The following is a 25,776-nucleotide window of genomic DNA, read 5'->3' on the forward strand; positions in this document are numbered from 1 at the left end:
CATTCACAGCTGTTCAGTTGCAGATACATCTGACAGGACTTGTACTCTGCAAAAGAATATTCTACATACAGCAGTGTAAATATACGCTGCTCCAGTACTGTGAAAGTCGTGCAATCTAAAATCCCACTCAAAGGAGCAGTTCAAAAACTCACTCATTATCTATTCACCTCCATGTGGGTGGAAAGGGCGATTGATAGAATTTATGGAGATTCACAGCAAAACAGCCGAAGTATGGGACTGGTTAAGCGTAATCCAAGTCTCTGGAATCCCCGGAATTGATTTGAAGAGTCATTATTTACACCTTCAGTGCACCCTCTTCAGAAAGGGTGGGCACTAACACTTTAAGCTTAGCAGCTAATGTGAGGATTTCAGTTTTAATAGAGGTGGAACTGATGTTTTTTCAAGGGATCTTTGGGCTTTCAGAGTCTTGGATTACACTAGACGACCTGTATGTTTTTTATATATATATATATATATATATATATATATATATATATATATATATATATATGTTTTTAGCTGTTTCTACAAGTCCTCATCTACTTCAGTTGTATAAAGGAGTACTGCTGTTTTGCTGTGAAAGTCCAGAATTTTTTGTGGACGACAAAACCTCACCAGACTTTCCATCATCATGGTGGTGCAGAACATAAAGACTGAATTTTGAGTTTTGGGTGAACTGTTCCTTTAAGACATCAGCAAAATATACTTAAAAGTATCAAAAGTAAAAGTATTCATTTAGCAGAAAAAAATGCCCCTTTAACTTTCATATTATCATATGTGACGTAATAAGATACCTAATACAGATGCAAAAATATGTGAGCTGCATTTCAGTGTTGTAGCTGACTGAGTTGGAGCTAGTTTAACAACTTTCAAGACAGATGGGTGTTTTTTTTTAATAGTTCCCAGTTTAAAGGTCAGGCCTCTCGAAAGGCTCACCAGATAAATCAGACAGGTCGCGAGATAATGGAACAGAAAAAGAAGAAAGCGTGTCTTGTTTTTCCTCTTTGGGCCTCAGAAAATGATTTAATTGGAAGCATGTGACATCTGAAACATGACAAGAGGCAGTTTTATTAAGAGGTTTAGTTTTAACTTTTGCTATTTAAAGTACATAAATATGATATAAAAGTATATCACTGTGCTTTATGTAAATTCTTAATCTAAAAGGGGGCAGGTAATTCTAGCTATTAAGTAGAGGTGTAAGGGAACAGTATCACTTTGTGAAATGTAGTGGACGAATAGATAAGTATCAAATGGAAATACTCCAGAGAAGTACTTCAAAATTGTACCTATGTAGGCTGCAGTATTTGAGTAAATTGTCACTTTCCACCGTGGATGTCAAACAGTGACAGTAAGTGCAGTACATCAGTCTTTCCACACTGGCACATTGTTTGGTGTGCATCCGAAATGAAACAATTAATTGGAGGTTAAAGTGACTTTTTCACTCATGGCAGCATCATTCTCAGTGGGATGTGAGTGTGTTTCATTTCAGATACACTCTGCTGCAGTACAAACGCAAAACTACGTGTCGGACCACAACCTTATTAACTGCACATTTACAAAAATTAAGCTTTTTGAAAAATTCCCCAAATTTCAAGGAAAGCCAACAGCACCGAGATCCTCCCAGTGGCATTGGCAGGTAGTGGCACCGCAGTGGCAACCTGTGGCATGTCCATGGCATCTGTACTTGTTTACACATTTTAATGTACAAAGTTTTGTACAATTTCTCTTTGTTTTGCACTTCTTGATATTATCTAAATATATATTAATATCTGTTCCATAGCATAAATGTCAATGTAAATTATTGTACATATTGTACTTTTGTTATTCTTATATTTAATATTGAATATTTATGTATGTATATATTATATATTAAATATATGTATTATATATATATATATATATATATATATATATATATATATATATATATAGGGGTGTCAACGTTTACAATTTGTTCTACACGTGTAAACGGGGCTTCTAACCGACGTGTACACGGTTACACGTCGGAGATTTATGATCTCTTTCTATCGCAATTGTGGTAGCACCGATGCCAGCAGCAGTCTCTCCCTCCAACTTGTTCGGGTGTTTCCATCACAGGTGGGTTTAGCATGGATCCCGTGCTGTTGTTGTAAGCCAACTTTGCCTGACATAGCCTACACTCAACTTGATTTCCACTGGCAGTTTGTTCAAAAAACACACAGTGCTCCGCTTGTTGACCGCCGCCATCGTGTCCCACAGTCAACTTGAAGTGACGTGACGCGACACTGGCTGTGGCTGCGGGTTTTTTTTTTTTTTTTTATATATCAACGTAACATTGTGCCCCATTCATCTATTATGTATGCGGATAACTGCGCTAGTGGGAACATTTAATTGTATAGTTAGTTAATGTTATTATCTGAAGCTTTCAGGCAACATTATCTTACTTTCACTTTTAAAAATTGCGTCCGTCCAATTTTCCTTCGGCCGTCGGTATCAATTTATAGCGGGTCGGCTCTGGTACGGAATGTAATCTGTGCTACTGTCGGATAACGGGTCGGCTGCGGTGACCCGTGCAGGACTCTGGTCTAAGTGACCATTTTAATCCTCTAACCAATTATCAAGCTAAATATCCAACATGCTAGTTAACGTCAAAGACTGCGGTGGAAGACGACGGTAAAATATTTCCACTAGATTTATTTATGCTTGAATTTTTAAGGTGTGGCGGCTTTTATTTTGCCCTGGCGGTGCGCCACAGTCAATTACATGTAGGGGAAACCCTGAATACTATATATATTGATGAGAAATGAACGAGGAGGAGGAGGAAAAAAAAGACGTGTAAACGGTTATTGATTTTTCTAAACGGTTATGATTTGTTATCCGTGTATCCGTTTACACGTGTAGACGTTGACACCCCTAATATATATATATATATATATATATATATATATATATATATATATATATATATATATATATGCATTTCTGAACTGCCAAGCGGGTGCAAGGAGATGGGACATGCCACAGGTTGCCACTGTGGTGCCACTGCCAATGCCACTGGGTGGACAGTTACAGTAACAGGACAAAATGTACTTCCATCCATTTACCTTAAAGTGAAACTCTCGCCAAAAAGCAACCGAGGCTTTATTTGTGATTGTACATGAGTCAAACCTGCGACCTAACAGGAAGGCTTGAGGAGCGGTCCACCATTACTCTCCTGCCTGTTAGGTCGCACTCAGGGATCGACACTTTTGTCTGCCATGATGGCGGTGCGCTGGAGATGCTACTGCTAATGTGAGTTGTCCAAATACCTTCTTTTTTAAGTAAACTCTGTGTACACAAACAATGTTCTCAATGCTCGTGTTCATGTGTAGAGACCCTGGTGATACTACGAGCAAAGTTTCATGTTGTGTCGAGCCTTTTTAGTGTTTTAAAAATAGCAATTTTGATGCTATCATACGAGTGCCCCTGCCCCGCATTGAAAATTAGCTTGCCCAAAAACGAAACTACGGTAAATCTTAAAAGTGCCTCTTCTGTCGTAATTATGCTTTTACACGAAGGTTTGACTCATATTCAATCACAAATAAAGCCTTGGTTGCTTTTTGGCAAGAGTTTCACTTTAAGATCGGATCCGGTCAACACTGATGAATTCAAGGACACACCAAAAAAAACAGATCCTCCGGCTCAGGTAATGTTTGACCCACCCAAGATCAGAGGAGCTCTTCTCCACAGCACAAAATCACAATGCACGCAAATCTTCATATTAAACCTTTTGTATTGACATTGTCATTATACCTCTTGTCCACACTGTCACGAGCTGATCAACTGTCCTACAAGGTGTCATTATATCCACACGTATCACAGAGCTTACTTTATTATTTGATATCAGCATAGATATGATAAAAGACAGGCACGTCCAGGGCACTCTGAGTGGCTGAAATATTCTGTCTTCCAGCTTGCAGCTCACAGGTAAAAAGTGACAGCTACAGAGATGTGCACAAGGGGGGGGGGGGGGCAGTCGCCCCCCTTCGTGGCCCAATTGTTGAAAAACGCGCACTAGAGTGCCCTCCTGGGAACCAAAATGTGTGCTAAAGTGCCCTCTTGGGAGCCAAAACACGCGCTAAAGTGCCCTCTTGGGAGCCAAAATGTGCGCTAAAGTGCCCTTCTTTCCCCCCCTGCCCTTCAAAAAGTCTGTGCACGCCACTGGTCAGCAATGCCCCCTTCTTATTCCCAAAGAAAGAAAAATCAGGCTTGATACCTGTGTTAATCTGGACTGTTGATACTGCATACTGATGATTTGTCCTGATTTCTGGCTTCCTTTTTGGGAAAATCAGTGCCTGTGTGTCAGCTCACCAGCTCATCCACCATCAGTGCACCAGAGCATCCAGTAACCAAAACGATGTATTCACTACCACAGTGTGTGTAAACCTTAGTACCAAGCAGCTCCAGTACTGTTTATTTGAGATATTCATGACTGCTTGCAGTGTGCCACAGTTTGACAACAGAGGGCAGCACAGGCCTGTCAGTGGGAGGCTGCCTTCAAGGGATGTTGAACAAAATCAAATACACAGCAAACAACCACAAACACTTAAAGGTTGAATATGTAATATGCTTATTAAAAGCTATATTTTTTCAAAAATAATACATCCACGGGGCGTTTAGAGGGGTGCAGAATAAAAGTAATGCGTTTCCTTGAAAAATTCTATTTAGTCTGAAATAAATAATTTAAGAAATTTTGATGGGTTCGACAATGACTTCCTGTTTACATCGTACCAGCCAAATAGGCATTGCGGGTTGCCAATTTCGCAACCTCGGCAATGCTCGGCAAAGCTAGGCTGACACTGGGTAAAATGGCGGAGTCTGCAAGCTCTTCAGAGCCCCAGCGAACGGTGCCTTATCTGTCCCAGCAGCTGAGGGACCGGAGAAGAGCAAAAACCAGAGTAAATATCGGTGAAGCATACGCTCGATGGACTCAGGTAAAGGATTTCCACGGCATCAAAACACACACGGAAATGGCGAACTTTCTCCTGGATCGGTAAGCTAACTCGCTTGCTAACTTAGCTAACGTTACCTGTTGGTCAAACTCCTCTGCTATACTTATTTTCATTATATCACGTTGATCCTAGATATGAGAATACTGATCGTGACCCATCGACCTCCACACCCAGTAAACGGAGGAAACGGAGGCGGCTCAATCCTCCTGCCCTGTCCAAACCTGGCAACCCGACCGCTGGAATTACCTTTTTGTTGTCGCGACTACGATCTTGAGACACTAGATGGCGGCATTCAGCTCATATTCCATATTCCATATTCCACCTTTAACAGATCATTTCTGAGTGACTTCAAACATTTATTAAGATCTCAGACTGTTTGTTTCTTGGAGATTCAGCTATTAAAGAGCAGCTTTGTGGTCACACTGTAGGACGGAAGATGCAGTTTGTGGCTTACAGCTGTGTGAAGGAGGAGTTCTTTGTTGATGTTGGACAGCAGGCGCACACATCCCAACGTAAAAAGGGGAACATGGAGCCTCTCCCTTTGCAGCACGTCTCCATTCACCCATTTCAGCCCCATTCTCACTTCTGATTTTTGAGACGAAGAGTTATCAAAACCACCGTTCATCCTTCCAAAATCACATCATTTTAATAATTGTGACCCATGATCATTTGTATAAAACGTTGTTGGACACTGGAGGAAGTACAGTAAATGTCTTACATGACACGATGTTCATGGTTGTTACTGCTACTGCCAGCAGTACTGTTGGTTTTCACTTGTCAGCTGCCGGTTGCAACTATGTACGATAGAAAAAAGTTTTAAAAAGTAAAGTGTGCCATCATCATCCTGTCCTGCTCTTGATGTGAATCTGAATTTAGGGTGGAGGCAATATTTCATTCACAGACACAGAAACACTAAAAGTAGTCTGGAGGTCACCTAAAATAGAAAACTAAAGATTTGCGTCTGGAAAAACATGTCAATATTCTTTTTCTTCTTCGTCTTTTTTTTTTTTTTTTTCAAATGTGCAACAAGCTGTGAAACACTGACGCATCAGCACTGCGCCAAAAAGGACAGCTCCACCTGCTCCACACAAAGAGCCCTGTCAGCTGCGCACATCTGGACTGGTGTCAGGATTTTTGCAGACTAATAGTGAGCAAACAAAAAAACATCTGCAGCAAAAATATTCAGCGCTGCATTCTCGTGTCCACTGTGCAACCTGACGCATGCGGAACGAACGAGTCCTGATGTTGCCGCCGGGCATTAATTAGTGATTGGGTCGCCCCCTCTATATAAAGGAGACGCGCCCACTGCTCTGCTCTGTCTCCATTCAAGCCAAGATGAGCTACGGATCTGAAGTCTTCTCCTCCTCCTCCTACAGGAAGATTTTCGGGGACTCTCCCCGTTATGCGTCCTCTCCCTCGCGGTCTGCGGGGAGCGTGACCTCCCGGGGAGGGTACCGGTCCTCCTCTCTGTCCCGGAGCAACGTCTCATCCGTGCCCTCGTACAGCAGAAAGTCCGGCCGCTCCTTCTCGTCCATGCCGCTGGAGACCTTCGACCTGACACAGAGCAGCGTCCTCAACAATGAGTTCAAAATCGTCCGCACCAACGAGAAGGAGCAAATGCAGGGTCTCAATGACCGCTTTGCGATGTTCATCGAGAAAGTGCGCAACTTGGAGCAGCACAACAAAGTGCTGGAGACGGAGTTGACCGCGCTGCGTCAGCGGCACAACGAGCCGTCCCGCCTGGCCGAGCTTTACCAGCAAGAGATCCGCGAACTGCGCTCCCAGCTCGAGGAGGTGAACGGAGAGAAGTCCCAGCTCTTTCTGGAGAGGGATAGTATTGAAGACGAACTGCAGAAGCTCCGGGGCAAATACGAAGAGGAGTTCCGTGCCCGGGAGGAGGCGGAGGTCACCCTCAAGGTGTTCAAGAAGGATGTGGATGATGCCACCATGGTGCGCCTGGACCTGGAGAAGAAGGTGGAATCTCTGCTGGACGAGATCAGCTTCCTCAGGAAGGTGCACGAGGAGGAGGTGGCCGAGCTGATGGACATGATCCAGGCTGCCCAGGTGTCCGTGGAGATGGAGGTGTCCAAGCCGGACCTCACCTCCGCCCTCAAGGAGATTCGAGGCCAGTACGAGTCCATGGCGTCCAAGAACCTGCAGTCGGCCGAGGAGTGGTACAAGACCAAGTTCGCCGACTTGTCCGAGCAGGCCACCCGGAGCAACGAGGCCATCCGCGCCAGCAGGGAGGAGATGAACGAGTTCAGGAGGCAGCTGCAGTCCAAGACCATCGAGATCGAGAGTCTGAGGGGAACTAACGAGTCTCTGGAAAAGCAGCTCCGGGAGATGGAGGACAGGCACCACGTGGAGATCGGAAACTACCAGGTAATCACGTTTTAATGACTAGTTAGGCGCTTATCAGGGAGGTGACGGGGGAACAGAAGCTCATTGTGTCACTCGGGTTTATGTACACTGAAATGAATCCGCTGTATAGTGTTTTTATTGTCCGAGGAGTGAATGTCAGAGCAATATTACTATCGGGAGCAGCTGCTGTGCGTCGGGCTCTGTCCGTGGTGCTGAAGCCGTCTCCCCCGGGACAGCGCGCTCACAGCTGCGTCTGACAACGCCCACTGCGCGTACATGAGCTCTGAATGAGTGATTCCTCACAAGTGCTGCTGTGGAGGCGACAACTGAGAATATGTTTTCGGGACAAAAATTACAACACATGCTGCTCATAAATGACCTTAATCTGCGGGCTAACAAAAGGACGGACAGGTCTTTGTTTGGGCACCAACATTAATCTTCTGCCAGCAACATGGCCACAGATTGTTACTCCTAATTTACTGTGTTTAAAATATTAAACCCCGGTCGACTTTTTTTGAGTTGTTTTCTTGTTATGTGTTCTTTAGGACAGCATGGTGGAGCTGGAGAATGAGCTGAGGACCACTAAGAACGAGATGGCTCGTCACCTGAGGGAGTACCAGGATCTGCTGAACGTCAAGATGGCACTGGATATTGAAATCGCAGCTTACAGGTTGGCCTCTCTCACAAAAGCAACTCAAGGGGAAAAAGAATAGCCTAAAAACAGATTTCACCCTCACCCTCTCTAACCCCTTGCCTCCATCCTCCTCTCTGCAGAAAACTCCTTGAAGGCGAGGAGACCCGCATTGGGACAGGAATCGCCTATCCCGGCTCCACCATGGGCGCAGGCGCCGGGCAAGGCTACAACTACCAGTCCCGCATGTACACCAGCTCCAGCAGGGGCTCCAAGAAGGAGGGCAAGGATGAGGACCAGCAGCAGCAGCAGCAGCAGAGCAAGTCCGGAGCCAAGGTGACCCAGCGTGAAGTTTACGAGGAGACGGTGGTCACCACCAAGAAGATGGAGAAGCAGCAAGACGGCAGCGATATTCCCACCAATCAGAAAAACTAAGAGCCCACTGTAAGCAGGTTTCTGACCCCTGAAGCTTCCCTCTGATCCCTCAAACCCAAATCCTTTCTTCATTTCCCATCCTAAAACAAACCCTGAGCCTTGACACTTAAACACTTGTTCTGAAAAGATAGGTCTGCTTTTGCCTTCTTATCTTTAACGGGGTAATATGTAAGAATAGTAGTCTATAAGATTCGAAAATTGGGAAATAACATTGCGGACATCATGTCAAAGACAACTTTGTACTGTGTTGCATCTGTCGAAGTTGGTCACAGTCACAGATAGTAAACAAAACCATCACTCCCCCGCTCCTCTGAGCTTCCAAACTGGGCATGGGCTGCTCCGCGCTCAGCCCCTTAAAAGGGCCAATATGAACGAGTTTTTGATTCAAACATCCAAAAATGATATTAATAATAAAATTATTATTATAGTTAACAGCACCAACACTCCCCCAATGCTCTGAGCTGCCAGTCTGGCCGGGGTCAATTAATTTGACCGCTAGCTGCTCGGTTAACTGAGCTGAGTGCTAGCTGGCTGCGGTTAGTAGCTACTTTGGTGGTATACTGCCCCCTATTTGTGGCCTAATCGGACATATTGCAGCTTTTAAGTAAAGTAGGAATGCCGTGGCTTCTATCTCTGTGTTGGCTGTCCTCAGGTGTTCAGAGTGCAGGGTCTGGCTGTTTGTTTTACGTGGGTTCAATCTTCCTCGTCCCCCTTTGTCCCCCACATGTGTCCCCCAAGGGAAATCCATTATAACTCTCCTGTTACCATCACTCTATACAAACCACGGTACATCTGTTCTCTCTCTTTCACCCAGTCAGCATCAGACGACAACAAGCACTTAGGTAGCATCTCTAACAGAGGTTCCACTGGTCGTTCACACACGGGACTAATGTTGCATCGATATGTGATACAGGAACACCACAGTAGATAATAATAACTCTGGTCATTCACCACTACCACAAGCTGTGAGATACTCTCAACACATTCCAATGGAAGCCGCGCGTGTGTGTGTGTACGAAGTGTTACATTTAACGATCTAAAGACTCAAACACATCAGCTGGTGTCGGTTACTCTTTCTGCATCCACTTATGCGATACAAATAAAATTATTCTTGATCTAATAAGGACAGTTAAATAAAGAAGCACACAGTCTACAGTTACAGGAAACCAGTCAAAAATAAGTAATAATATGTGATAGTGTCTTGCTGAGCCATTATTTTAAGCCTCTTTACTAAAAATGGAGTTTGTGAGCAAAACGTCTGCTTAAATCTCCTCTCGCACAATCGTTTTGATCACAGCCGATGGTGCTTCAGTGCCCCAATCAGCTCTGCATGACAGCAGTACGTTACCTTTTTTAACTCAAAGGCGAAGTGTCACTCTCAAAAGTGGATTGTTGTAGCTATAAGAACGAGACCTGAAGCCAACAAGAAAACAAATGTATTAATCGAGGATAATTTGCATGGTGTATGTAGATGTCATGCATGGAATCCATCAACCCATCATTCGGCACCGTCTCATTCTTTGGAGTTAAAACGCCATGCTGAGCATCATCACGCACAATGCTCGTTAATAAGTGTAATAGACATGTGCTTGTTAGCCTGTAGGCTTGATCTGGAGACTACTTGTTATAGCTCTTTCTGTAGGATGTAACTTAGGTAGGCTTCTCTGCTGCTGATGCTATGAGGATGATATGGCGAGATCCTCTTTAAGGCGCTTATATAGGATTGTCAAAGCTACCAAAACTGGTAATAATGAGCAGTTTTCACAATGTGCAAGGAAAGATGCAGGCAAAAGGGAAGCAAAGATGCTTGAAAGGAGGCAAAATGATGAGAAAGAGGGGGGGATTTTTCTCCGGAATTGTAAATTACGCTTTAGCAGAAAAGACTCTGTATGGTCCACCCATGTAACGCCATTCCCCATGTGCCATCGACGATGCTTTCGAAGCCCCAGAATCCGTACCATGATACTCAGCCAGAAGAAAATACAATGCCATCAACATTCATCACAGATTCAGGCAGAGGCTGCCAGACCACCATGTGTTTGAAACAACTTGACCTTTGTCTTTATAACTGTGGCCATGACTGGATAAAATGTCTGTTGTAGTACAACCTCACCACTAGAAATCCTTCTGTATGAGCGTGTTTTTCTGCTTGTGCACTGCCAACTTTGACACAGCTATCTTGTTCTGCTGCTGCTGCTGCTGCTCATGGCGTTTGCACGCCCTGACAAACTGCACTCACAAAGAAAACAAAAAAAAACCTATTGATTGTACGGGCAGACTGTTCTGGATTGGGTTCCGGTTGTTTAGCTTGAGGCTCGTGATACGTATCTCAGTACTGTAGTGAGTGTGTTTGTATCTCTACACAGTGGCCTATCATATCTGGAATTATTTGAGGGGCAGCGAAATCTGGAATGTCAGGCAATTTGTTTTATGGATAAATGGATTCAGGTGTGAAGCAGGCAGGGAGAAATCTCAGATGTACGGTAAATATAAGCAGCATTTATAGTATACAGCTATAACAATGGATGAATGGTTGGTGGGTGCAAATGTCAAGCCTTTATCTTTACACTGTAAACCAAAAGAGTTTTCATTGGTGTCTGAGGACAAAATGTCACTACTTCTACTTCTACAGCACTGCCAAACTTTTTTGAACGCCACTTCATGAAAAAGAGCATCAAGTATTTTCTGCAAATACAGTACATCACCAATCAAAAAAAAACCAAACCAACAATCAAGATTTAGCCATAGGACAAATACTGTAGGATGTGAAATGCCTTAAAACACCAGCAGCTTTTATTCTGGCCATGTGTGTGATGTGTCTGATTCTGTTCAGTGGGGTGTTTAATCATTATTCTCTCTTTGTTCGTGTTTATTAGAGCTACCATGACTACAGAAGCATAGGGATTGAATGTAGTTGACATGCTATTCTCTTTACTCTTATTACTACTCATGTATTGCTGTATGACACCATATCAATAAAGACTTGACATTACAGAGGCGCAAGACTTCATTGTGTTCATGTGAATGCACACACACTGGTACATGATCTGTGTAACCGATCAAAACACACATTATCCCATTAGCATCATATTGACGGTGTTATGAGAACTCACCAGGACCTTTACTGCACTTGTTTGATGGGTGATAACTGAAGAATAATGACAGAAAATTGAAAATTAATGTAGTGGATTTAGTCGATGCTGCACTTAAATACAGATTTTAAAGCATGTACTTTCTTTCTTACGCTGCAGTACTTTTCAGAGGAAAAATAATGTGCACTTCTACATTTACTTAATATCTATAGATATCATTTACTTTGCAGATTCAGATTTATGATACAAAATACAATCAACAAATAAACATACTGTATTTATTATTACAGGTTAACAGGAGATTAGATAAGACTCAAAGGGGCACAATATAGTTCTGGAGAAGAAATTCAAACTCAGAATTGTAATATTTATAGTAACGAGGTAATATTACACACTCAGAAATATTAATTTTTTTTCCATAACTGAAAAACAAGCTGCTCTCAGAGAATAATATGGTCCCAGAATACTGTTTGAAACTAGAAAGGTGGCAGGGTCCACCACACATAAACAAAGTAAAACGGTATGAAACTGTGTTGTCCTTTAAGGACAGTTTGTTTATTCAGTCATGAAAACAAAGAGTTTGTTCATTTGGGCTAACTGGCTCATGGCAGCTACAGTTAGCTGCAGTTAGCTGATATGCTTGAGGGAAAGTCCCCTTGTCGAGGTAGAGAGTTGCTAATCCTCTGAATAATTTCAGGCTCAGTGTGATGAATCCGATCTCTTTGATAGATGCAGCATGGAGAGAAGACCCGCAGTGTTCTCTGCAGTCTTCCAAATGTTTTTTCGACTTAAATACAACAGAACAGTGGTTGCATACTTTCACGACACTCATTAATCATTGCCTCTCTCAGGGCAGTGACCATTTGATATTTCATTGGAATGTAAATGTCCTCCGATCTACCCTCCTGCAAACACAGCAGGCCAAGAGAATTGCCTCTGATATGACTGTCTGACCTGTTCTAATACTAACAACCCACCACACCTTAGGTGAAGGGGAATCTCCCCTCCTCTCACATCCTTATATGTTCTCTACCATACATATTATCTACATTATTCTGAAATCGGTCATTCTGCTAAATCAATACTTTTACTGTTGGTACTCGAACTTGTAACTGAGTATTTCCATAGTGTATAATGCTGCTTCACTGAGTCCTTCCTCTACCACTGACTGGCGAGGAGTCACTGTGATATGTAAGCGGATGGATGAGAGAATATTTACACATTTTTTAGATTCTAAATAATAAAGCAGTATATGAGCACAAAGCATCCATCGTAACTACATTAACTTTGGTTTACTACATTTCTGAGTGAGTTTGATTTCTGTTACACACTTGAAACGATGCAGCAAATGCAGGAAACATTCTGTTGCTGGAGAAAATCCAATTCACAGTGTGAGAAATTGTAACATAAATATTCTGTCAGCATCAGCAAGTAAATATTGCTTTTGACCGACACAGGCCGCAGAGCAATGTCACCTTGACCTCTTCCTCGGAGATATCTGTTTCTTCTCAGGATCACAGTGCAGATGTGCATGGCAGAGATATGATGGATTACCTGCTGCTGTACTGTACGTTGATCTTTGTCCACTGCCCCACACACTTACACACACACACACTTACACACACCTAGACCTCGAGACCTTGGGCCTTGTAGATTGTCTCTGATAAGCCCCGTCTCTCCTCGCCCACCAACCGGGTGGGACAACCTCAGCGAACGGGCGTGCACGTCTGTGACGTAGGTTGCAGTTCTTCAAAGATTTATACCCCTGCAATGCTGCTGAGTAGAAGGTGTGGCGAGAGCCGTCCAGTGATACACCACTGTAAAAAGCCCTGTTATGAAACAGCCCTCCCTCCATTTGCCACAAACTTGAAGAGTGCTTAAACTTTCTATTCTGAGTTTCACCTCAGCCACTGTGCCCCTTCTCCATGACCATAAAAAACACATGAGAATATTACGAGACTATTAAACCATGTGAAAATGTGTACTGACTGCTGCAACGCATAAAAAATGTTGCCTCCTATAGGAAACTCTGGGATTCATTTCCAATTTATTGCTGCTGAAAGCTATCAGTGGGTGTTTAGCTTTCAGTCCCAATCAGCATATGTAGCAGCCGGCTGATTTCTCAAGTGTGCCACTCTGTGATTATTGCACACATGCTTGTCTTAAAATACTTGCAGTGTTGTGTAAAAGCTTAGTTTTTTTAAGCTCTAATAGAAAGTGCCATGAACAGACTGAGCCTACGAGTTCACAGAAACTTAACACCTTTTCTCTTCTGATTTCTCACATCTCACTGAACATGCGGCCATTTTCCGCTGACATCATGCTCGGCGTGGGAAGCCAGCAACGGAAAAGATGATAGGTAATGAAAACCTGGGGCCATATTTCGGGGTGAAACAGTGTATTTAATGTCCCATCAGCTTCTGAGAGTGGATGTGATCAGACGGTAATGTTACCAGGAAGTGGCTAAATGCTAACGTTAGCTATTGGGTTGTCAAATATGTTGTTCTACCTCAAAATGTGGCCCAATTATAGCTTCACATTTTCATTATTCAATAACTTTTCAGCTGTTAATGAAGCTGTTAGCGATGAAATGACAATAATTTGTCGGATTCCTTACGTTTATACAATCCTCAACTCAGCAGCATAACATTATCCAGCATTCAAGCTTCACACCCCAGGAGCACTGTGTCATAGGAAAATGGCTGCTGTGTGATTTAGGTTAGTTGTATTCATATCTGCTTTCCCGTTTTTATTTCCCCTCAGCCCCAAGCCTAAAGGGTGAATATATCCAGCCTGATACGATGTGGACGTATTTTGACATTATGGGATCTCCCCGTCAAATTTCAAATTTAAAAAATGTTTTGATCTGCAGTTTAAGTAGGAGGGGTCCAAATTAATATTAATAAAAATCATCTGTACATGCCCACCCCTCACTGACTGCTGCGGTCTTTTTCCTTTTCATGTCTTCCCCTTTGGGATAAAGGGGAGACTGTGCTGAGGGAGAAACATGTTTTATGTTCTGTCTGGTAATGATTTTTTGTGTGGGGCTGTGACGGTGGTGGAAATGAGAATCAGGTGGAGGAGCGAGGGGGGCCACGGTGGCCGTAAATTTCACCTGTTTGTCACCGTCTGCAGATCAAAGCCATTACGCTTCACTGGACTGAGGTTTTGGCACTGCAGACATATTAAACTGCGGTCTTTGTGTGTGTGAACTTACAGAGGAGGAGAAGGAGAGGTACATTGTGGATGCTGCCTGAATGCACGTAAAGTCAGTAGAGAGATGCAAGACTCAGGTGAAGCATCCAGTGTGGATGAAGTTGAACGTGAGTGGAAAATGTATGCCTATCCCTGGGCTTTATGAATGGACTTTATGAGTGTACAGAGAGGAGAGAAAAGGCAGAAAGTCTGTGGGAAAATTACAGAAATATCCTGAGCGTCTGTTGAGCTCAGTCAAGGGCTGAGCTGCCACACAGTCAGTAAGCACTGGTGTGTTGCTAGCTAGCTAACAGCTAACTGTATAGCTGGTTCATGCATAGTACTGGGTGAGTAAACACAGACTGCACAGAAATAATGTGAAGAGAAAAACACACCTTCCTTAAAGGAATATGCGGACGAGGAAGTGCATTTGTCTTGTGTACCAGTACTGGCACCTGAAACTGGTACCAGCACTCTACGTAGACAGCATGCAGTTCACCTATCTACCATACTGTTAACCAGTGTCAGGGCTCGTTACTCAAAAAAGTAATATATTACACATTACACATTACTCTCAAAAATAGTAATGCCTTACATTACATAATTACTCCCTGAAGAAAGTAATTAGTTACATTATTTCGTTAAGTTTGAGGTAGTGTTAGCAGCGGTGAAGAGAAGTTTCCAACACGGCAAAGTGTGCAACTTACAGTCAAGCTATTTTCCTTACATTCAACAAATTCAAAGTAATGTTTGTATCTCCAACCGTCAAAAGTGGCTTGACGCAGTCTTCAGGCAAGTCACATGCAGCAGCATGTTTTGCTTGTGTTGTTGACAATGCCATTGTTATCCCATCTCCCCTTGCGGGTGGCGACTAACCAATCGGTGATGGTGAAAGATACCTCATGCCAAACCCAACCAATCACTGTTCCATTATCGACGCCCCCCTAAGCCCCCCCAGCTCCTAGCAATGTAACGTAAGGAACGAGCTTGGCGAACTGTGATGTGATTACTACATTCAGAACAGTAATGCCTTACACTACTTGTTACTGAAAAAAGTAATGTGATTACAGTTACACCCAACACTGCTGTTAACATACTCAACAGAATTGGCTAGCGCTTGTTGAAATCCTAAGATAAAATCAACCAAGACAGTGAAAAAAAGCCCATCTATCTACGACAACAACTTCTACAAACTAGTTACTTAATAACACGAAGATGTGAATGAAGATGTTAATGCCTTGTCCTGCCTCGGCAGTGCTGGATGCAGGCAGGCGTAAGTCACCTGCGTTGGCTTTCAAACGGTTCCTTCTTGAACTTTTAGATGTATTTCATGTTTGATCAGGCGTTAGGTTTATACATGTTGCCCTCCTCAGCTTTGTATTTTGCACCACAGATGCTTATCGCAGGGTGATGTCTCATGCTCTCTCTTTCTCGCCATGTAATTTTTTAAAATGTGCTCACAGGTAACAAACTTTAGCATGGATTGGATTTAACTCGGTAGTACCAATGTCATTCGGTCGGTCCCCTTAAAAGTACGTAAGTAAGTAAGCTTTACAGCGCCTTTCACAGACCAGGGTCACAAAGCGCTTTATAAGTACAGAGTTTGGTACTCAGCTCTATAAGCCTCTGCCAGAACTGAAGAAAAAAAATACTTCCAACAAACCCAAAATAGTATTTTTACACATCTAAGTTGCTAGCAAACAAACTCGCCATCATCACATCCCAATCCCAAAGAGATGGTAGTTTTCTCTTCTTTTCTATTCGACACTTTTTCACTACAGCTTTATTGTGTAATGAGGACCAGCTAGCTGCTGTTTCCCTCTGCTTTGACCGAGACAGTGCAATGCTAAGCTAGGCTTCACATATATTCTCACAAATTAAATAAATAAATATATTGATTTTAGACTAATTTCCCAATATGTCGGACCATTCCTTTCATTACACAGACAGACAAACAATTTTCCAATGCATCCATCATGAGTATGGATCCTTATACTATATGACTCAGTGGCTAGTGGTTATGGATATTTTACTCTTTGTGGCTGTAAACAAAGTGATGATTTGTTATTCGCTGCTGCTGTTGCCTTGGAATCTGTTGCTAGCATCCTGCTGTGCTTCAGCAGCCTCGGGGAATCACCACTCGGAGAGAGTGGAGTCTCTCTGAGCTGTCGTCCAGACAGGCAGACTAAGAGGTCTGAGGAGAGGCTTATAAACGGATACAGAAGCCCCTTCAGCAAATGAAGTAACAACACATAGCAGACATGGGGGAGAGCAGATTTGTCAGATTTAACTCATTTGAGGCGTGAATGATTTTAAGAGATTATGTAGTATTAAATTATATTTTCAGTCTGGTTCCTGGGCTGGTAGAAAGTGCTGAATCATTTTGAGGCAGGCCCTGTGCGTGACGATGCGTCCCTGTTAACCAAGCCATCACAGTTTTTTTTCTCTTTTTTTTTTTCTCCTTGGTGCTAATAATAGCAGAGACAGAGCCGGCAGAGCCAGACATGCAGACAGACAGACTGAAGGAAAACGTTTCTCCCGGAACAAAGAGGAAGGTCGTAGCCCTTTTCTTAACCTCAGTCTGAGCTTCTGTGAGGCTGGATTGAAGGGGTTTTGGGGGCTATTTAACCTGATTATGATGAATTAGATTAGCTCAAAAGTCCATCTCACTAATCAGAAAATGGAGGGGCCATAGCAGCTGTTGTTCTTTACATATTTCTAATATTGTGGAGGATTTGATCTAGGTGTCAGTATTTGATTTGCGGCGCAAAGGTTGATTAATATGAGCTCCATGTTTTTCTGTTCTTTGTTTGTGGATCGTTTAAACAAAATGTGACTCTTGAACAACATTCAGTTTTACATTTCACATTTATATCATGAAAGATCACTGACATGTGATTGTAAACTGATTAATACAAATACTCATTTTGCACAATTGATGCGTTTTGAGCGGACCTGAACGAAGCCTTTGCATTATTCAAGGACAGGCAACTTTTCAGAGCATTAAGCAACGATTATGCCCCAAAACACAAAAGTACCCCGTAACTACCATGAGATAAATGCAAAGACTATAAAAAGACAACATTCAAACATCTTCAAACATTTTTCAGATAAAGTACTGTCCTGTATCTATGCTGATATTTTCTAAATTTCGTTACAACTAGCTGATTATTAGAAAACATGCAGAACATATGTAAAAGGAACCACACCGAGACTACATGGGCTGAAACCTCATTATTTCCTACAGTGAAAGTATGACTTATCACTTCCTCCCTGGATCAGACATATATCATAAAAAAACACTGTACCAGAAATTGTCTGATGAAATGTTAAAAGGTGGGTATTTTTAGGTTTCAGCTGGCTGCATCAAAAATTTGGAGAAGGAGGAAGGTTGGAGAAGTAGAGAAAAACTGATCCGTGCATCTTAAGCAGCCGAGCTGAAGCTTTGCAGGCTGCTGGCGATGCTGCACTGGAGGCACAAAGTGTCAACATGAAGATAAATCTGGTAAAAAAAAAAAAAAAATGCACATGCCTTTCAGAAATGTTCAACCACTCGGGAATATTTGGGAGAACATGAGAATGTGTTCACCGGCTTCCTCCGGCATCTTGTGAGAGGATGCAACACAAGTCTTTGAAACAGCAGTACTGAGAAACAAATTTGGCTTTTCTCCCACAATAATTATTGATAAACTGTACATGCCACTTCCCCGACACTAGCCTATGTTAGTTAAATGTAAAAGTTACAGTCTGTCTGCAGAGATACAGTCACTGACTCAAAGTGCTTTTCTCTACTCAGATGGGACTCGTTATTTTGCAGGAGGCCTGGGAGGGTGCAGAGTGCAGCAAAACAAGTTCCACCAACAGGGATGTGTCCTCAAGGCAACCTTGTGCTGCAGCCGCTGACGGTATCAATCCAGAATCACATTCACATTAAGATATCCATGATGGATGATGACATTCTGGTTTATTGGTCTATGACAAGGCAAATGACTCATAAAAAAAAAACTCCAGCCAATTTCAGATATATATATTATATCAGCACTGTCATCTCCAGGTTGTGTGTTCTCACATCTATACTGTTATCAGTTATTTCCACATCTGCTATCACTGATTGTGTTTTGAGTATATTCCCCACACAGAACTGCATAAACAATCTGAGTGTTTTTACACAAATGGTGTATCCAAAGATCACAGTGTACCAACGAGTCCCTAAAATGTTCCTCCAGCCCTTTGGGGGTTAAGAGGTGTGTGCCGCCGCTGCCTAATCCATAATACAACAGCTGAGCCCATCCAGGACTTTGTGTTCGACATCCAGTCTGCACGGTATGACACAGCGGTTCGGCAGCGAGAGAACAAAGGGAAATGGAAAGTATAAAGATGCGACAAAGTTAAGCTCAACCCAATGTTGGAAAGAATTCTCTTAAAGGTATCACAGGGGCTTACAATCCGTGAGTAAAGCAGCTGTAAGAACAGTAACCAATGTGTCAAATGGAATAAGTAATGATCGGAAGCTCAAAGCTTTAAAAAGAGTGAGGCCTGTGATCGGTTTGAGACGATTCTGTTTCAGTGATCGAACTTAAGAATTCCTTTTTTACTTGTGGCACAGCTCTAAAGACAGCTGTAGCCGGACGAGTTGAAAGATTACATCAAAGATGAGGTTATCGTCATGATTCCTCTGTGGCCTTCTTCTTTCTTGTTCCTATTCCCCCATAGTAAAATATTAAATTGACCCCTTCAAATTAACCTCTGTTCAGGTCGACAGCCTGCTAGAGTTATTACAATACTGCCTTTAATATCATGTCCAGCATTATGTTCAATATCAGGAGTAATACTACCTTTCAATATCGCTGCTAATTAACCTCAAATGTCATTGCCAGTACTATTTTTTTTGTTTACTCTTGTACACAACTTGTCTTACCTCTGATGTTGTGATGGTTTTTGTATTCATATTTTAAACATTTTATATCATGTGGATTTTTTACATTTTACCAATTATTAATGCTCTTTATTGTCTCAACAGGACCAAGTGTGTGACACTACGGGGTCTTGCTACTGTTTTTTTTCTATTGTACTTGACATTTTTCTAGCAATGTCTGGCACAATAATTTCCTTATGGACTAATAGCGTTCATCCCTGAAATCTGAAAGGCCACCATATTATTACTAAAGTATCTTTGGCTACCTGTCCAGTGAGAGGTGGAACCTTAGTTAGTATTTTATGTAACTGTTTAATTTTTAAGATGAAAATATGGAGGCTTTATATTATATTTGTCTGGCCTTGCTCTGTTGTGGTGTAATTGCTGGGATATATATATATATAAATTTATCTTATTCTTCATATTTACATCTATTAAATGCACTAATGGTAAGTTGCTTTTGGGTGAAAGCTTCATCGAAATTAATGTAATGTAATGTCAAAAATAAGACGCTGTTATGCTGATAATAAAATAAGATATTAGAAGTGATATATTTATCGTATAGATGTGTACATATACGTCATGCCACCTCTGTTTAAGTCAGCGCCCAGCCTGAGCCCCCCTGTCAGATATAGCATCTGATATACATCATATCCCCAAAAAACGCCCTCTTAATGTCCAATATTTTATCAAGCAAAACATTGACTAAAGATGTTCTTTATTATTAGCTTTTGCTTCGCGTAATTAGGCCACATCATGGTGAGCATTCATTTCCTCTGCAGCCGAGCAGATGTGAAACTGTGAGAGGGCAGACACAGTAAATGTGCTGTCATTAATCTTCGGGCACTGAGGACTTCAATTTAGGCAATGCACCTTTGAAATGATGCTAAAGGATACTTTATTAAGGCCTTCAATAAGAAAGTGACAGCAGTAGTTTCTTAATAAAAGTGGCAGTGTTAGAAGCTGATCTGCTCCTGTCAGAGAGGCTCATGTTTTTGTTTTGGTGGAAGTGACGCACAGATGAACACAGGACCACACTACAAAATATGAAGGAGACAATTAAAACCTCATTCGACTGATTTTCAAGATGCTGATGAGTCGGCGCTGGTCTGTACACGCTACAGTAGGTTGCTTTGGACAGTTGGCTGGCGTTATCTTGTCATGGGTTCAGGATTTACATTTTTTAACCCCTCATTTGCATCTAACTGGAGGTGTCATAGTTATGATACGTTTTGGGAGATAGATTAATCTTGAAGAAATCCTATCTTATGAGCTTCTTGATAAAAAAAGGGGGGGGAGAAATAAGAAAAGAGATTAAGTTAATTATTACAATGCTAAATATCTCAGGAAATACAACTAATTGCTTTGAGTTATATGAGAAAACTGATCATCTCGCCCAGTGTTAGAGCCGATCAAATCTTCTCATCAAACTTCTTGCAAGAAACAAAACAAGCATGTTTCATAAAAATATTTAACTGATGTCTTAAAATTGCATTTATTAATTTTTTTGGCATGTTGGCAGTTAATAAAACAAAGTGATGGCCAAGGATAGCTAGCAAAGAGCATCTGTTGTCATTTACTCGGGTATTTTCCTCATTCTTGGAGCTACCTTGGAATTCCGGCTATGTTCTACAAATAATACCTGAGTTATCATCTGTCTTATTCCCCGCTAGAAACATACCAGGCACTGCTGGTTATCTTGTTTAACTATTTTCTCCTAAGTTCTCATTTGTGGCGATCTTTCTTTGAGAGGATTTGTGTCTAACCTTGATAAATCCTCTCATTATATCCTGTTTATTTAGACTTTGTTAATACTAAGTACATCATTGCTGTTTTCTCACAGAACTGCTGGGGGAAACATGTCAAATTCTCGCAGCCTTGACTGGATTATAGAGTATTTTTCCTCTCAGGCTACTCTGATCATTTAATCTCCGTTCAAAACAACCAGCAGGTATTTCTGTTTTAATTTCCCCTAACCTTATCATAGATCATGGATCCATTTTACATTACAAACAAGATCACCTTTAAAGCTGTCCTCTCTTCCAGTCTCATGCTGAGAACGAGATTACTGTATGATTCATACGCGTACCGATGTGTAGCAGAGGATGTAAGAGGTGGAGAAGGACACAGAGGGACACTCCCTTCACCACACAAAGTGCCGCAGGCTGTCAGGCTGGAGGAGTAAAGATAACCTGCCTCCAGACGTGAATGTATTGACAAACCTCCCATGCTGCACACAGTGTATATATTCTTCAAACACCCAGACGTGCACAGGTCAGTTGGGGGGGGGGGGGGGGGGGGGGGGGGGGGGTGGTTGGGGCTTGTCCACACTGCCCTGCCCCCTCTGCCTTTCACCCATCCTTCTTGTATGAGGTGCAGGAACAATAGTGACACACACACCTAATGAGATATTACGGTGGGGTGTTGTATTCTCCACCGCTGCAAGCAGATGACCGTTCAGGCACTGATCAATCACTTGCAGTGACTGATTAAGGCACTTACATGTACACTAATTTGTAGGATAGTTTGTAGAGGACATGCTTTTTTCACAGCTGCCACACCTTCTCCCTCCAAAGCATTCTGCTCATCATCCTGTGACCCACTAGTCATTTCTTAATCCAGCCTCATTTGCTGAAATGCTGCAAGAACTAATGGAGAAATCCTGCATCACGTCTGACGCTGTTAGAAATTACAATCTCTCCCCATCAAAATGCAAAACGCACTCACTGCAGTAAAGGCATCAAGGTCATACATGTTTGAACGTGTCCTTCGTAATGAAAATGAAAAATAGAAATTTTCTTCAGAAGTTGAAGCGTGATACACACAGTGCTGACAATAGACCCCATAGTGCTGACCCTTAGAGAGGCACTGCCCGAATGGGTTTGAGTAAGGAAATGCAAGTCAAATAAGATGAACTGATCAAAAGCATTTGATGCACGTCCCAGTCAAGAATGTATAGGCCGTAGACAGCGTTTTTTCTATATTCCCATAGATCTTAAGAAGTTTGACAGTAAGACATCAGTGTTTGCAGATATTGTCAATGTAAAATAACCATCAACAGTCTGAAAATGGTTCAATAATCATTATCACGCCACTACACACTGCAAGTCCTTGTTGCCCATTGATTAAAATGCAAAAATACCTCACTGACTCTGATGTGGGATGGCATTTTTGGACTGGGAGTGATGGTATTGAAGGGTTAAAAAGAAATGGAGTACAACATCCTGATAAGGCACAATTTGTGTAGGTTGAAACTAATGCATTTTTAATGGCTAACGTTAAATAATGTATTAATCCTTCCATAGGATCTATAAATAGCTATTAAAAAGTTTAGCATCACAATTGAGTGAGATTTAACTTCAGCTGGAGCTTGTTCTGTCTTGCTTTGTCTTTTAATCTAGCTCATTAATTCATCAGTAAGACTCCGATCCAGAGTATCCATACCAAGATCAATTTACTGTAGCACTGGCTCAACATTCAGGGAAATAAGCTTATTTGCTTTCTTGCTGAGAGTTAGATGAGACGATTGATACCACTCGTACGTCGGTGCAGGAAAACAGTTGGTCTGCTTTATGCAACATTATGTAGAAATGTTGCTTGTTGTGTGATTTGGCGCCTCCACATACACAACACATACTTCCAGTTTGTTACAAAAACTGAAGTGTAAAAACAACAAGTTGTGCAGCTTCCCCTCCAGTGACGACAGAGTTTGTTACCTTTGAACAGAGCCAGGCTAGCTGTTTCCCCCTGTTTCTAGTCATTATGCTAGGCTAAGCTAACTGGCTCCTCTGGTTGAACTCTCAGCAAACAAGCAAGCAAATGTATTTCTCTTCATTTCAAGTGTGTCCTTTAACAACTGTTCCACATTTACAACTCCATACTTAATGTAGTGTGATAACCATGAACCCTTATTAATTATAAATAAACATAGCCTCACTCTAAAAAGCCATCATGTGTGGTGCATAAATAGGCTAAATGATTCATGAAGAATTAATAAAGCCATTTGTTGCAGGTTGTAATTCCTAATAAAGTGTTCCTTAGCGAGACAAGCACGCACCACTTTTGTCTTTTGAATTTGTTTTGTAGCCGGTGCAGCTGTCAAGTGGCAACCAGCTTGTCCTGCCCCCTTATGGCTGCACGCATCTTTCAGCCTTCACCCACTGAAAGGTGATGTCTTTGTGCGTGATATGTGTCTCGTGGGAAGGTGGTTAGGGGGGTGGTGCTAAAGTATCCAACAGTACCGTCATCACCTTTCTACTCCCCTGTGCCTTTTTGAGTGGCGATATCTATTTCAACCTTGACGCGTGAAGAAACGACATTAAGATTAGCGATGGACTCCCGCTGACTGTTTCCGTGGAAGTGAGTCATTCAATCTAACCTGCCGGTCATGGGTGAGTGCAGGGTAATTACACAACATCATTCAAGATCTTAAGGCGGCAAAGAAGGACTTTATGGCGTTATGATTTCCCAAGATTGCCGTTCCATGGAGAGGAAATGGGCGGCTGAGCAATTGTTCCCTTAATGAAAACAGAAACAGTTATGGTAACATATCAAACTAATGTCCGCTTTCATTAATAAAGTGTCATCGTCGATCAAAGCCATCGCCTTACCGAGTGAGAGAAACCTTTGGACGGATGTTTTTAACGCAATGACTCACTTTGCTTTGACAGCGCAGCAGAGATGTAGCAGAAGAAGAGTACTTGACAGGTCAGGAATGACAACGACGTCTTTATAGAGTGAGCGTATCCCATTTATTTCGCTCATCTCATGAGCACTGTCACATGGTTGACACACTATCTGCATTGTGTGTGATGGAGGTTTGAACATCGGTCACCATCTGCAGCTGCAAACGACAAGGTAAACAGGTTTGTATCTCATCTGAATACTTTACACTGTGACCCCACAAAATCCCTGTTTTTGGCCAATACCAAAGAATTTCTATATTGATCATGACGAGATTTCACAAAAAAGCTAAATAGGATCAAATTAGTGATGACATTTTATATCCAAAAGGTCAAAGGTCAACTTAACTGTGACATCCTAATGTTATGCAAAAAGCCCACCTTGAAACTGTGGTGATTGCCAAGATTTATTTTTGCAGGGTTGAAGGTGTGTGTGAAGCAACCAGATTTTTAGAATGTGTAACTTCTACATGTTTTACATCACAATCAGCTTTATTGGCCGGGTATCTGAACACTTACAGGTCATATTTGTTCATCTAAATGAACTTACACACTAATAGATGCACAGCAGTGGACCACCATAAGCTGATGGTGAGCTTCAGGTGACTGTTGTTGCAACGTGATGAAAGTCTTAGTCCTCTGCTCTCTTCTCTAAAAGTAGTGCCGAAGTGAAGACTGCATGTCTCTCACTGGAAATTATTAACTGAAATCAATCATGTCAATGTGGTGATAATTTACATTTTGCCAACACTTAATACCTTTTATTAAATTCCTTTAAAGTCTCTACCACATTTACAAAATGAGGCCTTAATTCCAGTTTCAGATGTAATCTAGACTGATTTTAGAGATTTATTCTTTGGAATCCAATTATGTAGTCCCAATTACATTTAATCTGCTATTACCCAACCCCGGCTGTATACCTACTCCGCAAGAAATACTCAAACACACACATCTGAATGAAATGACTAAACTCTACACGGACATAATCAAGTCATCATCATCGATCTGTATCGAAAATGTGTTCTTGTTCGTATATTTTCTTCACCTGTCGTCCTCCATTTGTCTTTTAGTTCTTCTTCCTGTCCATCTGTCGGAGTTCTCCTCTTGTCCGTCTCACATGCACACTGCGGCGCTGCAGTTTGCAGATCCATCAGAAACGGCTCTTAAAGCTATGATGCGAGCAACGCTGGCACCCTTGGCTCCACCCTCTGTGCTGCACCACATCAACACGGCAAATACATGCATTACCGAGGCCTCCCATCTGCGGGCCTACAGTATGCATATGTGTGTGTACGTTTGCCCCTCCCTCCCTCTTCTCCTCCCCTTCCTCCTCTCCCATCTCCCGAAGTGCTGACTGGAGTCATTCCCTACCTGCTGGCAGTCTGCCCGGAGGCTGATATACTGTGTCACTGTACACACATAAACAGCTATTGATCGGGCAGAAAACATCCAAAAGCATTCAATTATCCCGGCTGAACGTAATTAAAAACTGTCG

The 25,776-nt window shown here is 42.1% G+C and overlaps 1 protein-coding gene and 1 long non-coding RNA gene across 2 annotated transcripts; one reads left to right on the forward strand and one right to left on the reverse strand.

Moving 5' to 3' along the window:
* The first annotated feature begins 6,048 nt into the window (after nt 1-6,048).
* On the forward strand, nt 6,049-11,395 carry inab (internexin neuronal intermediate filament protein, alpha b). Its single transcript, XM_030428307.1, has 3 exons — nt 6,049-7,352; nt 7,877-8,001; nt 8,106-11,395. Exons 1-3 carry the CDS (start codon nt 6,306-6,308, stop codon nt 8,395-8,397), a joined length of 1,464 nt encoding a protein of 487 aa, XP_030284167.1. The 5' UTR covers nt 6,049-6,305; the 3' UTR covers nt 8,398-11,395.
* A 12,950-nt stretch (nt 11,396-24,345) lies between these two features.
* Nucleotides 24,346-25,576, reverse strand: LOC115592780 (uncharacterized). The gene is made up of 3 exons (XR_003986219.1): nt 25,327-25,576; nt 24,832-24,970; nt 24,346-24,442 (listed from the first exon to the last, which is right to left on the reverse strand). It is a non-coding gene; the product is annotated as an uncharacterized LOC115592780 (long non-coding RNA).
* Between the last annotated feature and the right edge of the window lie 200 nt (nt 25,577-25,776).

Source organism: Sparus aurata, chromosome 1 (genome assembly GCF_900880675.1).
Source record: "Sparus aurata chromosome 1, fSpaAur1.1, whole genome shotgun sequence".
Classification (NCBI taxonomy): Eukaryota; Metazoa; Chordata; class Actinopteri; order Spariformes; family Sparidae; genus Sparus; species Sparus aurata.